This window comes from Rhinatrema bivittatum, chromosome 4 (assembly GCF_901001135.1).
Source record: "Rhinatrema bivittatum chromosome 4, aRhiBiv1.1, whole genome shotgun sequence".
NCBI classification, from domain to species: domain Eukaryota; kingdom Metazoa; phylum Chordata; class Amphibia; order Gymnophiona; family Rhinatrematidae; genus Rhinatrema; species Rhinatrema bivittatum.
The window spans coordinates 239,671,014-239,686,368 of NC_042618.1; the positions used below are offsets into that span (position 1 = coordinate 239,671,014).

The window sequence follows — 15,355 nt, forward strand, 5'->3', positions numbered from 1 at the left end:
TCTAACCCGCTTTGTACGCACAATTTGGACGCGTATGTCTAACCCGCGATTCAGTATCCGGTTTTACGCGTCCTTACCGCTTCTTGAAATCGACGCGTATCCCTTTCCGCCCGCGGCATGTATATGATATGTTAATGATCAGATTAGCTATTCCCTCCAATACAGTAACATACGCCCAGATTATCGCCTTTTTAACCAGCTATTTTGCCACATCTTTAACCTGCAAATTTACCGCCTACCCAGACCCTGGCGTTAGTGGTGGTGTTCGGTCAGCTTTGTACCGGACAGCGCCATGGACAACATGTATATTATTGCTCTGGCGCTGTTTTTCATTCAGTGGAGAAGGAGAATGAATGCTGCTCTGAGAAATGCTGGAAATGCTCGGTAGATTGGAGAGGTGAACAGGGGGGGGGTCCGCAGCAAGGAGAACCCGTCCGACCGGAGAACCCAGAGGAGGTATGTGATATGTTTCGGTTTAGCTGTACCATCCGTCCATCCATCCGTGGGCCTCTGAGGCTCCCGACATGGATGTAGAGAACTGCGCCCGTTTAAGAACGGCGTTCGTGTCTCCGGGCGCCTCTACAGACGCCGGGGAGATGGGCGCCCGTAAAGATAGGCGCCTGTAAACGCGGAGACACGGGCGCCAGAGAGATGGGCGCCCGTAAAGGCGGAGACACGGATGCCTATACGGCTGGCTATACGAAGGCTTTTTCCTGCGCCTGGAATAAGGCTGTATTAGACGCTGAAATAAGAACGGATAGCAGATTTAAGAATACAAGCTTGAGAATAACAGTGTTGCTGATCCAAGTATGTTCATCTTCCCCTAACCCACTTCCATGCTTCTTTTTTTAATCTGTATATATTTTCTGGTTTTAAATGTGACAGCTTGTATTTCACCTATATCTGCATTGAAATCAATGTAAAAAATACTTACCTGTGAGTAGATAGTTAACTCTGAACAGTGATGGAGGTTTATCTTTCCCTTTCTCCCTCCCCACATTGATCTGTTACATATTTGTTTGTGCTGCCATTCAACTGTACACCAGAGAGCCGGCAGTGTGGAGGATGTAAGCATGTATGATTTGTTAAAGGATGTATATGTGCTCATCTATTAATTTGAATTTCGTGTGTTTGCCTCTGTTGTATTCCATGCAGACAGAGCACCGCGCCATCGTCATGCCAGGCCATCAGCGGGCCATAGACAGGCCGCGACGTTCCATTCGCACATGGACAACTCTTTTTGGCATGTGTGAGCGAGATGTTGTTCGAACCTACCGGCTGAGCTCACGGGCAATCTTGTCCCTCTATGAAGATCTGCGTGGGGACCTAGACCCCCTGGCCAATTGACACCATGCTGTGCCAGGATTGAATAAACTTCTCTGCGCCTTAAATTTTTTGGGTACCGGAAGTTTTCAAAACCCGGTCAGTGTAATTGCTGGTATGATGCAGGCCTCCGTTTCGCGGCATCTGTCACAGGTGTTGAAGGCCATGATGAAGCGGATGAGGAAGTACATCGTCTATCCTACGGATCCAGCTGAACTGCAACAGATCCGCAGCGGATTCATGGCTATTGCGGGGATGCCTAACGTGGTGGGCGCTATCGACTGCACTCATATTGCGTTTACCCCCCAGGTCGGAAGAAGCACTTCCATTCCATGAATGTGCAAGTGGTTTGCGATGCACGCCTTCGGATTCTAAATGTTGTAGCGAAGTTTCCTGGGAGCTGCCATGATGCCTACATTCTCACACATTCAGCTCTGGAGACCCAATTCCCAGAAGGAAAGTATGGCGAAGGTTGGCTGCTTGGTAAGTGACAATGACTACTTCCCGTGATTCTGTCTGTCATGTGTTCAGGTCTCCGGATGCTCAGGATGATCGGAATACAGTAATGTTTATGATGTCATTCAATGTTAATGGTGTTTAGCGCTGCAAAGTTGTTTTTGATGCATTCCGGATTATTGATCCTTTAGGTGATGGCGGCTACGGCTGTAAGCCCTGGTTGCTAACTCCACTCCAGTCCCCACGCACAGCTGCCGAAAAACGCTACAATGAGGCTCATGGCAGCACCAGAAACGTGATTGAGCGCACTTTTGGAGTTCTGAAGGGGTGTTTCTGATATCTGGATCGCTCAGGGGGGGCTCTGCAGTACAGTGCAGAAAAGGTGGTGAGCATAATTGTTGCCTGCTGCATGCTACACAACATATGTCAGAGATTTGGTGTGCATGCAGAGGTAGACGAAAACTTGCCACCAGATCCGCCAGTGGAGCTGGCAGCTGAAGGGGACAACACCGCACGGGGTCATGAAGTGCGACAAAGGATCATCGAAAGTTATTTCTCTTGTAAGTTAAATGTCATACATTTTTTTGCCTTACTGTACCACTCCTGTCTTCAGCGCCCCATGATGATGTGGCACATTCATTTTAGTTCATCGCTGTGCTTTATTGTTGATATAAATCATTAGCGTATCTGTATGTTCTATTTACTCTTGTCTTTTTTTGTTTCAGAATCCGAGATGGACCAATCGAAAAATAAATCCCTCAAAACAGAACACATAACACGAAGATGGCCCCTCCATCAAACCCTTTACAATTCACAACGATTTTCTTTCTTATCCATATTTAGTGAAATGTTAGTTGTCTAGGTAGGGAATGTAAAAATGTAAGCATATTAAAAGTTCGTCAACCCCTTGAAACCTGATAAAATCTTTCCTCTTGTATGGTCATCTATGCCTTTTCTAGCCACCGAAAAATTAACAATAGGCCATGGTTGTCTATGGTTGAATAAATATCACATAAATAATGTGTGTGTCTACCATTGTATAAAACACTACTTGTCTTTTATGCTCTTGCATGTGGAGCGCCCCTCCAGCACAAAGTATTTCACCCCCCCTTGCCCTTCCCCCGCTGTCTGCGCCTTTAAACCAGGCCCAGGGTATGGGGTGGCATGGACCTTATGAACACGGTATGGCCCCACGCCAACCACAGTAACAAGGGAGCTCTTATTCCCCCCTACTGCATGGTCTGTTCCCTTGCCATGCCCATCCTATCCCCCATGTGTAAACCTATAAAAATTTGCTAGTAGTAGTAACTTTGATAACTTAACCCTTTTTTACCATATGCAATGAATGATGTAACAAAAGGAAACGTAGGCAAATTTGCACCAAAAATATAACTTTTATTGAACCTTTTATGAATGGTCAAAGGAACGAAAACTAGAGGCCACTTCTCGGAATACGCCGATCCATGCTGCCACACTTTCTCGGATAATATTTTCTTGAACAGCCATACTTTCTCTCTGAACAGTGATCATTTCCGCCATGCACTTTCTAATAGCATTTGCTTGAGCGGCCATCCCAGCGTTGATGTCGGCTCTCAGCTGCCGCACTTCCTGGAGGAGTTGCTCATTATGGCGATCCTGATGCGGTTATTCCACTGAGAAATTGCTCGCTCAGGCCATCGTTGGCAAAAAGTGACAGCTCCAGGTCTGGCACCACTGGCGCAATTTCCGCGATCAGTGGAGAGTCAACCAGTAGCTGGGAAGGTTACGACTCTACAAATGTTTGCGGGGGTGCTGAATCCTGGAGGCTCAGGGGAACTTCAGGTGCTTGGCTGAGAGAGACATCGTACAGATCCAGTGTCACCATGTCCTCTGTTGGCTGGGGGAGTCTGCACTCGACATTGGAAAGATGAATTCAGGGGTCTCGCTGGAGTCTTCGCTGTTAACATCGCCATTGTCCGTTGTTTCTGTGGATAAAGATATAGAAATAGGTCGCCGTCATTCCATAAGCTCTGAAGAGTTCATCGGAATTTATAGCAGTACCGTTGTCAAACTAAATTTTAATGTATATCTTATTGAACAACAATTCAAACAGGAGAGACTTGACATATTTGCTAAATGCTATCAGATAGTATTGCCACAAGTTTGGTGACGGTAGGGCAATCAATGATGCACAATTACATTACAGTATGAAAAAGTTAAAACATAGGAAAAAGAGTGATCACATATCTGTTGACTGATCGTGACCCATACAGTTAACATGCTATGGCTACCAGATTTAGCAATATGCATACCTCCACATGCTGCCGAGTCAGCACCGTACTGTGTCTGCACGCCCACCACGACCTCCGTCCTGATAGTTCGGAGAACCATCTCCTCCACAGGTGTCAGTACGATGTTGCAGGGTGGCCCTCCACCGGTCCTCTTTGCAGAGGTGTCGATTTTAGTGGCCTTCTCTTTCACCTCTTTCCGGGTGTCCCGCCAACGGTGCTGCACCTGTTTAACATCCCTGGGCATAACCGAAAGGGAGCTGACATCCTGGGCAATCTTTTCCCAAATCTTTTTCCTGCTGGAACACGAGATCTTCGACTTGAAGAGAACGTTATGTTTTTCGCAGACTGCACAGCACAAAACTTCTTTCTCTTCATTCGTAAAGCGAGCGTTACGGGTTCGCTTTCTGGACGGCTGGCTAGAACTTGTGCCCTCCCCTAGTTCCAGCTGGATGGCATGCTCCTCTACCTCTGCGATAGTGCGCTTTCCTGGCATGGTTACACCTGAAGGGTAATAAAGAGCATGCGATTAATGGACAGCACGATGGAGATCAAATCTGTACTAATAGAATATACTAGAATATATTGCGGCCCCTGTATAGCACCGAGCAAGAGCCAGAAGAGCATTCCACAACTGGTTGCCGGTCTCCGGGCTCCACCTCCACCCGTGCAATGCTATGTTTTCCGGGCATCATTGCCTGAATCGGAGAAAACAACAAGGGGAACATGGGTTAATGACTGTTGAAAACTGTAGCAAATGACAAAGGCACAGGGCGCAATGGAGAGCATACAGCCAAGAGTCTACACTTAAACATCCAAAATAGAAAAAAGGCACAGAAGTGGGCAACATAAACAGGCAACAGTTAAATACTGAACATCTAAAACAGTAAAAATGCAAATAAAAGGGTTACATATACAAGCACTGCAAGTTGCAAACATCAGAAACAGACTGAATGCAAATAAGAGGGAAACATATCCAGGTTACACTGAAATAACGAACATCAAAAACACAATAAATGCAAAGAAGAGGCTAGCATATATAGAGGCTGTAAATTACAAACCTCGAAATCTCCGCCAAGAGGAGTGGCACACATACAGCAAAAACCCACCATGAAAATCAAAACAAAATAACTACTACCAGAAAGAAGAGGTGATCAGAATATTGCAAACAAATGAACAACAGAGCTGCCACCATGGATACCGAGGCCGTGGAGGATAGCAAGAAAAAGGTGGGAACGTCCTTGTTCGTCGTCCATTTTAACTTTCCAACGTCCATGGCCAGCGTGGAACCAAAGGGAAGCCAAACTACTCTTCATGCATGAACGCACAAGTCTAAGCGCATAGAAAAGAGTAGCACAGGCACACGGAGCTACAAAAGGGACGCCAGATTCTAGGGTTCCTCCATGAGCGCCGAAGCATAAGCGCATAGAACAGAGTAGCATGGGCACACGGGGCTACACAAGGGACGCCTTTTTCTAGGCTTCCTCTTTGTGCGTCCAAGCATAAGCACACAGAAAATAGTTGCAAAGGCACCATTTTTGGTAAAAAAAGAAGCCTGCATTGTTATGCTTAACGGCTGAAAGCCTTGATGATCTCCCGATAAATATCCCACGAAACAGTTGTACACGGTGTGTCCTAGTCCAAACGAATTTGAAAGGGACTTTTCCATTCCGAGAAGCGACCTATATACACGTTCATGGTGGGATTATGATGCTGTGCTGACCAATTGGAAGCCACAGTTCCAAAACCAATTGGAAACTCGAATTCTGACCAATTGGAAACTCCAGTTCTAAGACCAAATGGAAACTCCAGTTCCGAAAAAGGCACGCCCAATTCTAGGCTTGGGCGCCTGAAGTGATATTCCCACGGCGAAAGCAAAGGGATGCCTAAGCCAAGGCCTCAGCATCTCGAGTTCCGCTGGGGGAACATTGCGAACCGAACGCGCGCCCAATTCTAGGCTTGGGCGTCTGAAGCGATATCCCCACGGCGAAAGCAAAGGGATGCCTAAGCCAAGGCCTGAGCATCTCGAGTTCCGCTGGGGGAACACGGTGAACCGAACGCGCGCCCAATTCTAGGCTTGGGCGCCTGAAGCGATTTTCCCACAGCAAAAGCAAAGGGACGCCTAAGCCAAGGCCAAACGCGCGCCCAATTCTAGGCTTGGGCGCCTGAAGCGATATTCCCACGGCGGAAGCAAAGGGACGCCTAAGCCAAGGCCAAACGCGCGCCCAATTCTAGGCTTGGGCGCCTGAAGCGATATTCCCAAGGCGGAAGCAAAGGGACGCCTAAGCCAAGGCCTGAGCATCTCGAGTTCCGCTGGGGGAACATGGCGAACCGAACGCGCGCCCAATTCTAGGCTTGGGCGTCTGAAGCGATATCCCCACGGCGAAAGCAAAGGGATGCCTAAGCCAAGGCCTGAGCATCTCGAGTTCCGCTGGGGGAACACGGTGAACCGAACGCGCGCCCAATTCTAGGCTTGGGCGCCTGAAGCGATATTCCCACAGCAAAAGCAAAGGGACGCCTAAGCCAAGGCCAAACGCGCGCCCAATTCTAGGCTTGGGCACCTGAAGCGATATTCCCACGGCGGAAGCAAAGGGACGCCTAAGCCAAGGCCAAACGCGCGCCCAATTCTAGGCTTGGGCGCCTGAAGCGATATTCCCAAGGCGGAAGCAAAGGGACGCCTAAGCCAAGGCCTGAGCATCTCGAGTTCCGCTGGGGGAACATGGCGAACCGAACGCGCGCCCAATTCTAGGCTTGGGCGTCTGAAGCGATATCCCCACGGCGAAAGCAAAGGGATGCCTAAGCCAAGGCCTGAGCATCTCGAGTTCCGCTGGGGGAACACGGTGAACCGAACGCGCGCCCAATTCTAGGCTTGGGCGCCTGAAGCGATATTCCCACAGCAAAAGCAAAGGGACGCCTAAGCCAAGGCCAAACGCGCGCCCAATTCTAGGCTTGGGCGCCTGAAGCGATATTCCCACGGCGGAAGCAAAGGGACGCCTAAGCCAAGGCCTGAGCGTCTCGAGTTCTGCTAGGGGAACATGGCGAACCAAACGCTTCAGCGTCTGTAAAGTTCCGCTTTAGGAACATGGCGAAGCAAAGGGGCCGGAAGCTGATGGCACGGCGCTCGCACGTGCAATGCCATGCCCGGATGGCCATTTTGGTAAAGGTTGCCATAATGCAGAGGGCAGAATGCCCAATTTCACAGATGGTGACGTTCGGCTTCTGTCGCAGCTTGTGGCGGAAGACATGTAGCACCTGTTCTTCAGCCCTGGGCGCCCGCGGGACCAGGACAGGTCCGATGAGGCCTGGCGGGCGCTCAGGGCCCGATTCAACACCCAAGCTTCTTTTCCGAGGGAGGTAGGTCCATAGGCCTCTGTTTCTTGTAATGTTGTAACACATGGAAAACTGCAAGTAAAAACATCATACATTGGTGGGTTTGTTTTGTATTGCTGGGTGTGACAGTAGGGAAACTGACACTTGACTTGTTACAACCAAGCAATCAACATTTATTTGGGTGGTAGCTTTGTATAGCTGTGCGCCACAATAGGACAACTGGGACTTGACTAGTTGGAAGTATTTGAGTACTAGTTTTGTTTTGGGACTGGGATGACAAATGTAGAAATGACACTTCCAACTTCACTTGTTAGACTTGTCAGATCTGAAATTTTTTTTGCCTGTAAGTAAAAAAAGTGGCAATTCACCTTCTGTTTCCTTTTTTCTATTGTATAACCACCAGATTGAGGCATTGAAGAAGCGGGCACGCAGGATCCGGAAGGAGGATCCGGAATACCTTAGGGCCCTGCGGGCCCACCAAAGAGCAGACAGTACGTGCAGTTTACAGATGTCATTGTTGACCTGAAAGCGATACGGTGTTCTTAAGAAATGCCATTAAGAAATTAAATATTTGCACCATTCTCGATCTTTGCATGCGCAGCCGCGAAACTTTAAATATTTCTGTTTTCAGAGAGCAGCATGGGTGACAGCAGCAGTGCGGAGGAATCTGCTCCTCCAGAAGAACGCCACGGTAAGCCTTTAATAGCATCGGCATACTTTATGCCATTTGGCATAAAGTTGAAATCTGCATATGTAAATGTAATAGTCTTTGTAATGGCACAGGTTATGTCCCTGGTAAAAATGTTGCTAAGTTCTCCTTCTTACACAGTTGCGCATGAATTCTTCTGGGCCAGCGTTAACGTTTTTTTTTCTCTTTTCAGATACATCCACAGAGACTGATGCTGAAACGGCACACCCCCCCCCCCCCCCCCCCATCTTCCAGCGCCCCTCCGTTATCCTGCCCGTACCTGTTTTTCACCCAACGCCCATGTCACACCCAAACACCCCCCCCCCTACTTTTCCGGCCCAACTCTCTCCTGCCCCCCCACCCCACCTGCCATGGGAGATGATGAGGACATAGTCGTTGACGGCCCTGGCTCTCCTGGGCTGCCGGGGGCAGGTCTGCGACAGGAGGACGGCGTAGCGTCCGGGGAAGGGCCCTCAAACTTTGAGGGGCGCCTGGACTCTATTATGTACCTTCTGGCGCAGATAACCGACCGCCTGCACTGCCATTCCCAGGCGGGAATGGCAGTGCAGGTGGTGACGATCCTGCACGACCTGCGTATTGGCCAGCAGGAGATAATAGAGCTCCTGCGATCAATCGCAGGAGCTCAGTCCCTGGTGGCCATGTCGCGGGCTCCTGCAGGACGAGCACCACCTGAGGACCGTCAATGACGGTGCTCCTCCTCCTCCCCCCATGGCATGGTCCTTCCCATTTTTGCCAACACCCACCCACCATGCCCACCCCCCCTCCCCCCTAATTTGTTCACTGTAAATAGTTTTATTTCAAATTTTACAAAAATATATATTTTTTTTAAATTACAAATGTTGGTTCATTTCCTTTCCACAATCGGTTGCATGTCACTTACGTGTTGATACTGTGGCCATAATCAAGAACAGAATGACTGCCAAGGATGAGGAGAGCATGCAGAGCATACTGACGGAGAAGAAAGGGAAAAGTAACCGGAAGTGGAGCACATGAAATACAAATGGAAACGACTGAAACAGAAGAGGAGAACATAGAAGACAAGATGAGAATATAGAGTACAAGAAAATCGACAGAACACAAGAATAACGCACGGAATACAACGGGAAACTCTACCAAAACAGAGGAGGTGGACATGGAATACCACGGTACAATGGATCGGACATGTTGGAGGGGGGGTCAGACACAGCTAGATATGAGATAGGGGTTAGGTCAGGTACACCAGTGCATGCACGCAACAGGGAATGTTGGGGGGGGGGGGGGTGTCAGACACAACCGATATGAGATGGGGGTTAGGTCGGGTACAACAGTGCATGCACGCAACAGGGAATGTTGGAGGGGGGGGGGGGGGTCAGACACAACCGGATATGAGATAGGGGTTAGGTCGGGTACACCAGTGCATGCACGCAACAGGGAATGTTGGAGGGGGGGGGGTCAGACACAACCGGATATGAGATAGGGGTTAGGTCGGGTACACCAGTGCATGCACGCAACAGGGAATGTTGGAGGGGGGGGGGGGGGGTGTCAGACACAACCGGAGATGAGATAGAAGCCAGGTATAACATGGGGTTAGAGCAGAGGTCTCAGCGGCCGTTCGTGGACCTTCCCGCTGCCTGGAGTGGCCGGCTGGGCGTCCAAGTTGGGCGCTCAAGGCAGTGGAAGGTACATGAACGCCGTGACCTCGGACGTCCAGCCGGGCGCACGCCACGACCTGAGCACCCGGCTGGACGCCTAGCTTGGACGCCACATGCCATTCATGCACCCGCCCATTGCCTCCTTGAGCGCACAACTTGGATGCCCAGCATGAACGCATGCCGCAACCTAAGCGCCCAGGTGGACGCCCAGCTTGAATGAGGCTGAACGATCCGTCTGCTTTCCTGGTGGAATGACATTTGAAATGACATTTGAAATGACAGGTACCAGCGCACCCAGGATACTGTATAGGCGCCATATACCGCTCTTTACAGTAAAATGGATTGCGTGTGCCTACCGCTTCACAGACGCGCTTTGGATGCGGCTTGCATTTGCGTCTCATTTGAATACTGAATCGAGCGATGTGAACCAAACTGTGCGCGCAGCAAACGAGCGGGCTCCCGGCACCCCCGCACTTTTTCTTATGCGCCCTTACTGTATCGGCCTGCAAGTGAGGCTCCCGAGGAGCGAGTACCCCGTTAACGTTAAGAGTCCAATGGAAATTGGAGAGGCAGAGTAGCTGGGTACGGAGAGCAAATCCCATCCGTAAGATTCCCCTTGCTAACTCAAAGGCTAGCAAACATCGTAGGCTTTAAATATCAGGGCAGTGTGACGTCATCAAAGGGGGAAGCCCCTGAGGTTCACGCCAAGTAGGAAATAAGAGTGAGGGCCGCGCAGCGCACATGCCCTAAGGTACCAGCGGAGCATGGTGGGAGGCAGCGCCCAAGCCGGTCCGGAGAGGATGGCGGGCAGACGCCGCAGCAGCCAGGCATCCATCCACAGCGAGAGGAGGTGCAAAGAAAGAAAGTAGGCGGAGTGAAGCTGTCAAGAAGGGATGGTTCCAACAGATCTATTCTCTAGATCTAGCTTTGTGGCTTGTTCCCCAATCATTTTCTCCAGGGCATTCATTTTAATTACAAAATTCAGGGAGTCATCTTCTAGGACAGAGATGCGCCCCTCTGCCTGATCCATTCGGGGGCCCAGATCCGTTAAAGCTGTTTTGACTTCGTCCAATTGTGTCCTGATGCTTGCTAATTTTTCATCCAGCGCCGAACACACTATTTCCCTAATCTCAGCAAGCAATTGCTCGTTAGTTAACTGTTCGGTGGTGTGGTCTTTCATCGATGGTGTCACCGTCACCATTTTGTCCTCTGGGCCTCTAGCTTTCTCCTTCTCCTTCCTCCCGCCACTCACTGGCTTGGTTGACGGAGATTTGTTCATAAATGTCACTACTGACATGGGCCGCCTTCTGTGTCGCACTCCTCGTTTCCAAAAATATGGTATGTAAGGTTAAAAGCTGAAAAGAGGCAGTGTGGCGCCCGGAGCTGAAACAGACACGTCCTGCTCAGCACATTCACATCATGTGACTCCCGGGCAGTCTTTATTTTGAAAACCAAAGGTTCAACAGTCAAAATATATAACATGGGGGAAAGGGGGCATTCCTGTCTGATACCACTTTCAAGTGAGAAGGGGGCTGAAAGTTCACCATTAATATTTATGCAGGCAGTTGGAACAGAATATAAGAGCTCAATCCATTTTATAAAAGGTTCTGAAAAACCATATTCTTTTATTTATTTATTTTGAATTTTTATATAACTTTATATAATTTTATATAACTTTCGTAGCCAGAACATATAATCCCATTCGACGTTGTCAAATGCTTTCTCAGCATCTAGACTGACAAGTCTGTTCGGGTTCTTTATAGTGCCTGACCATATGGCTTCTATCAGTTTGCAAATATTTGTAACTCCATTTCTATTTTTGACAAAGTCAGTTTGGTCTGGAGCAATGAGATCAGGAATGACTCTCCTCAATCTATTGGCCAATATTGAGGCTAACATTTTTATATCTACATTAATTAATGAAATAGGTCTAGAGGAACCTGCTTGTTTTAAGTCTTTTCCAGGTTTAGGGAAAATTATAATAAGAGTATTGCGATCCTGTTCGCGGCAAGGCCATCAGCAGGCTCTTACCTTTCTTCAGGCCGGCTCGGCCCGACCCCTGATGTCAACGGCACAACAGGAACCGTGCCAGGGTTCCCTGTAGCAGCAGGAGGCCGCCATCGTGCCAGCATGGCAGGAGCCATGGGGGCTCTATCCCGCGGGGGCTCTATCCCGTGGCCAGAGCTGCGCTGCGTTTCCGGTGTGGCCCGGAGGCTGCTGAGGCTGTCCTTGCGCTATCATGGCAGGAGCCGCACTGCTGTTTCTAAGCGGCTAGGAAGCCGCTGCCTGATGTCCCCATGTGGCCCGGAGGCCCCTGACCTACCTCGGGCAATCTGTGGGGAGAGGGCCTGCATCCCCGGGTTTGCTTAGCGCTTGGAGCCGCTCGCGGTTCACCTCCTGTGGAAGGGAGCTGCCTCTACATTGTGGCCTGCTGTGAGGCCTAATTCCAGCTCTGCTTCAGCTCTGCAGTCTTCCGTGCAGCAGGGCCACTATCCAGGGTCCTGCACTGCTTCCTGCTTTCTCTCCCTAGGGGCGGGCCGTGTCTTTCAGCCAGAGTTAAAGGGCCAAGAGGAAGTAGTCCCTCTGGTCCCACCTGCAAGCTCCACCTTGGGTGTTTCCTGCTTCACCCTATAAAAGGGTTCTTCAGTCATTCCAGCTTTGCCTTTTGCAAGGAGTATGTTCTCTCTTGGACTTCCTGCTCCTGCATGGCATTCCTGTATCTTCGTTGGATCCTTCGTCATCTTGTTCCTGGTCTCTTCCTTGGACGTTCCTTGTCTTATCTTTTGTTCCAGTCCTGATGTTCCGTCCCAGCCTTGAAGTCTTCTAGTCCTGATATTCCTTGGCCTAGTCCTCGTCTGATGTCCGTCTTGTACAGATGTCCAAGGCTTCGTCGGACCCCTCCCAGCGTGGTCCGTGACCAGCCCAGCTGGGTTGGTAGAGTGCGCTGCGGCCCAGTGGTCCGTGACCACCCCCGCTAGAGTGTGTAGGGCGCTGATGGGTCTTCTCCATCCTCGGAGTCAAGGATCTCCATGTCTGTCTGTCACCTCCTAGGTCTGGAGTCTTTGGGACGTCCGTTTCGTCTGTCCCGGCTGCCCTTTGTTGAGTGTCCAAGGCGTTCGTCCTGATGTCCTGGATTTCTGCCTGGAGGCCATCTTGTATATAGTTCTCCGATGCTCTGAATTCCGGCTCCGCCTAGCCCCCGGTGGGCAATGCTCCAGTGGATAGCTGCGGGTCCTTCTGGCCACTGCAACCTCCTTCCCGGCTGTGGGTGTTAGCGCTCTGTCCGGAGTCTTCTCCATCCTGAGTTTTATTCATGATTTTAGTTTGCCTTGCCAGAGTTCATGTCTTCATCCATGTCTGACCATCATCCACGTCTGACCTTCGTCCAAGCGTGTTCTTGGTCCTTGTCCATCTCCTCCTCTTGGCCAGCCTGCCGCCTCTGCTGCTCCCTGCAGCAAGTCCGAAAGGGCTGGGAACGGTCGGAGGACAATTCAGAGACCACCATTGCATTGGTGGTCTCTCGGAGGCATGCAGGTCCGGGAGAGGTCCCCGGGTTCAGCCTAGGATCGTCTCATCGCAAGGGCACACATCTTGTCCCATGCTGGTGAGCGGCCCCTGGTACTCTCCCCCATCACAGCGCTACAAAGGGCTCTATTCATATCTGGGGACCAGCTGCCTTTGCTAAAACAAGTCTGGTACAGACTCTGTAAGGGTGATACCACTTCTTCCTTTAATAATTTGTAAAATTCTGCTCCAAATCCATCGAGGCCCAGTGTTTTTACCAAGGACAACTGGCTAATATTATATAGTATCTCTGATGTGGAGATAGGTCTAGATAATTCCTGACACTTTTGCTCTTGGATTTGGGGCAATTGCAAGTGTTCAAAAAATTCATCTTGAATTGTCCTTTTCTCCTCTTTCTTAGACTATAGGGGTATATTTTAAAAGCCCTGCACGTAAATCCAGCCTGATTTACGCGCACCGGTGTGCCTATGTTGCATAGGCCATCGGCGTACTCAAAGCCCCGGGACGCGCGTAAGTTGGGGGCCTGTCGGGGCAGTGCAGCATTCAGGGGCGTTCCGAGGCATGGTCGAGGCCTCTGAAGCAGTCCCCGGGCTGGAGAATGGCGTGCCGGCATCCAGCCAGCGCATGCAAGTTACGTCTGCCTCGGGCAGACGTAACTTTTTCGACAAAGGTAGGGGGCATTTAGTTAGGGATGGGGGTGGGCTGGAAAAAAAGTTCCCTTCAAGGAGCGGCCTTGAAGGGAACGGGGAAAGCCATCGGGGCTCCCCTCGGGCTCGGCGCACGCAAGGTGCACGTGTGCATCCCCTTGCGCGCGCCGACCCTGGATTTTATAACATGCGCGCGGCAGCACGCGCATGTTATAAAACTGGGCGTAGATTTGTTCGTGCTGGGTTGCGCGAACAAATCTACGCCTGCGCTTATGTTTTAAGATCTGCCCCATAGTGTTTGATAAAAAATTAGCATTATTTTGGTAATTTTGACTTGAGATGTATGTATGTTACCATTAGAATCTGACAAATTAGTAATAAAATGTTTAGATTTAATATTTTTCACTAACCTTGCGAATAGCTTACCTGCTTTATTCCCTTGTTGAAACAATTGAGTCTTAAGATGTAAAATATGTTGAACCTATCTTTGGTATAATAAATGATTTAAGGACTTGGTTACTGAAATTATCTCATCCTGTAATTGGCTAGTCAAGGTAGAAATATGCCTTTCCTTCAAGGTCTGTAACTGATTCTGTAGTAACAGAATTTCCTGATCTCTAAGCTTGTTTTTATGAGCCATATAGGCTATAATCTGGCTACATGATGCTCGGAATACCTTTCATGCTTTACGTTATTACCATAGACAGATTGGTGTTTTGCTGTCGTCATTACTATATTACAAGCCAAATTAAAACCATTGAAAACCACAAACTCTAGGCATGGGGCACTGTGACTTTGTTCCTCTGGGAATTGTGCATCAAACCTTTAAAAATACTTCATCTTTGAGACACATTTTTTCCTGTATTGTAGTTCTTTTCCTATTCGTATAAATCGTATTTCCGGGTTTTAAAATTAAGACCGCCCTGTTATTGATTACACTGTGTCCTTTCGACAGAGTAATAGAAATCAAGAAGAGCAACATCTGCCACGCCAACTTTCAGGGTCTTACATAACCAGAGATACTATGCAAATGGAGTTCTATTTTGTACCTGAAGCACCCATTCATGAAGGGATTCAATCTTATGCATCTACTGCCTATCGAGTTTCGTTTTAATCCTAGAGACAGACAAATACCACCCCGCTCCTTTACACAGAGGAAGCAGGAACCGTGAACCGTCCACTTCTCGTTTTGTTTTCGTTGCTCAGCAAGCTCGCCCTTTGGCGACGGTCCCTGAGCTCTTCCCTTCCTCCTTCACGCCCCTTTTTCTAGACACACCAGGCCCTTCCAGAAGCTTCTCCTCCCGCCTCCGCTCTCCCGGCTAGTTTTAAGCCGGAGCCCCACAGTGTTTCCTTGGCTGTTGACAGGGCGGCTAGACGCTGTGTGTGTGTACATATATCACTGATGTTGTGGGGTGGGGAGCACTAAGGCCGTGTCTAGAGAGAAACGGGGCGGGAAATAGGGCGGGA

The 15,355-nt window shown here is 49.6% G+C and overlaps 1 protein-coding gene across 1 annotated transcript; it reads right to left on the bottom strand.

Moving 5' to 3' along the window:
• Positions 1–3,166: 3,166 nt before the first annotated feature.
• On the bottom strand, positions 3,167–15,114 carry LOC115090610 (t-SNARE domain-containing protein 1-like). The gene is made up of 3 exons (XM_029599953.1): positions 14,938–15,114; positions 4,071–4,550; positions 3,167–3,743 (listed from the first exon to the last, which is right to left on the bottom strand). The coding sequence occupies exons 1-3, from the start codon at positions 14,948–14,950 to the stop codon at positions 3,637–3,639; spliced, it is 600 nt and encodes a 199-aa protein (XP_029455813.1). The 5' UTR covers positions 14,951–15,114; the 3' UTR covers positions 3,167–3,636.
• Positions 15,115–15,355: the final 241 nt, after the last annotated feature.

Bases quoted from the DNA above. Each gene is read 5' to 3' on its own strand.
- LOC115090610 (XM_029599953.1), bottom strand. The intron at 3,744-4,070 runs GTATGCATATTG...CTTTATCCACAG, and splicing joins TGACTCGGCAGCATGTGGAG to AAACAACGGACAATGGCGAT.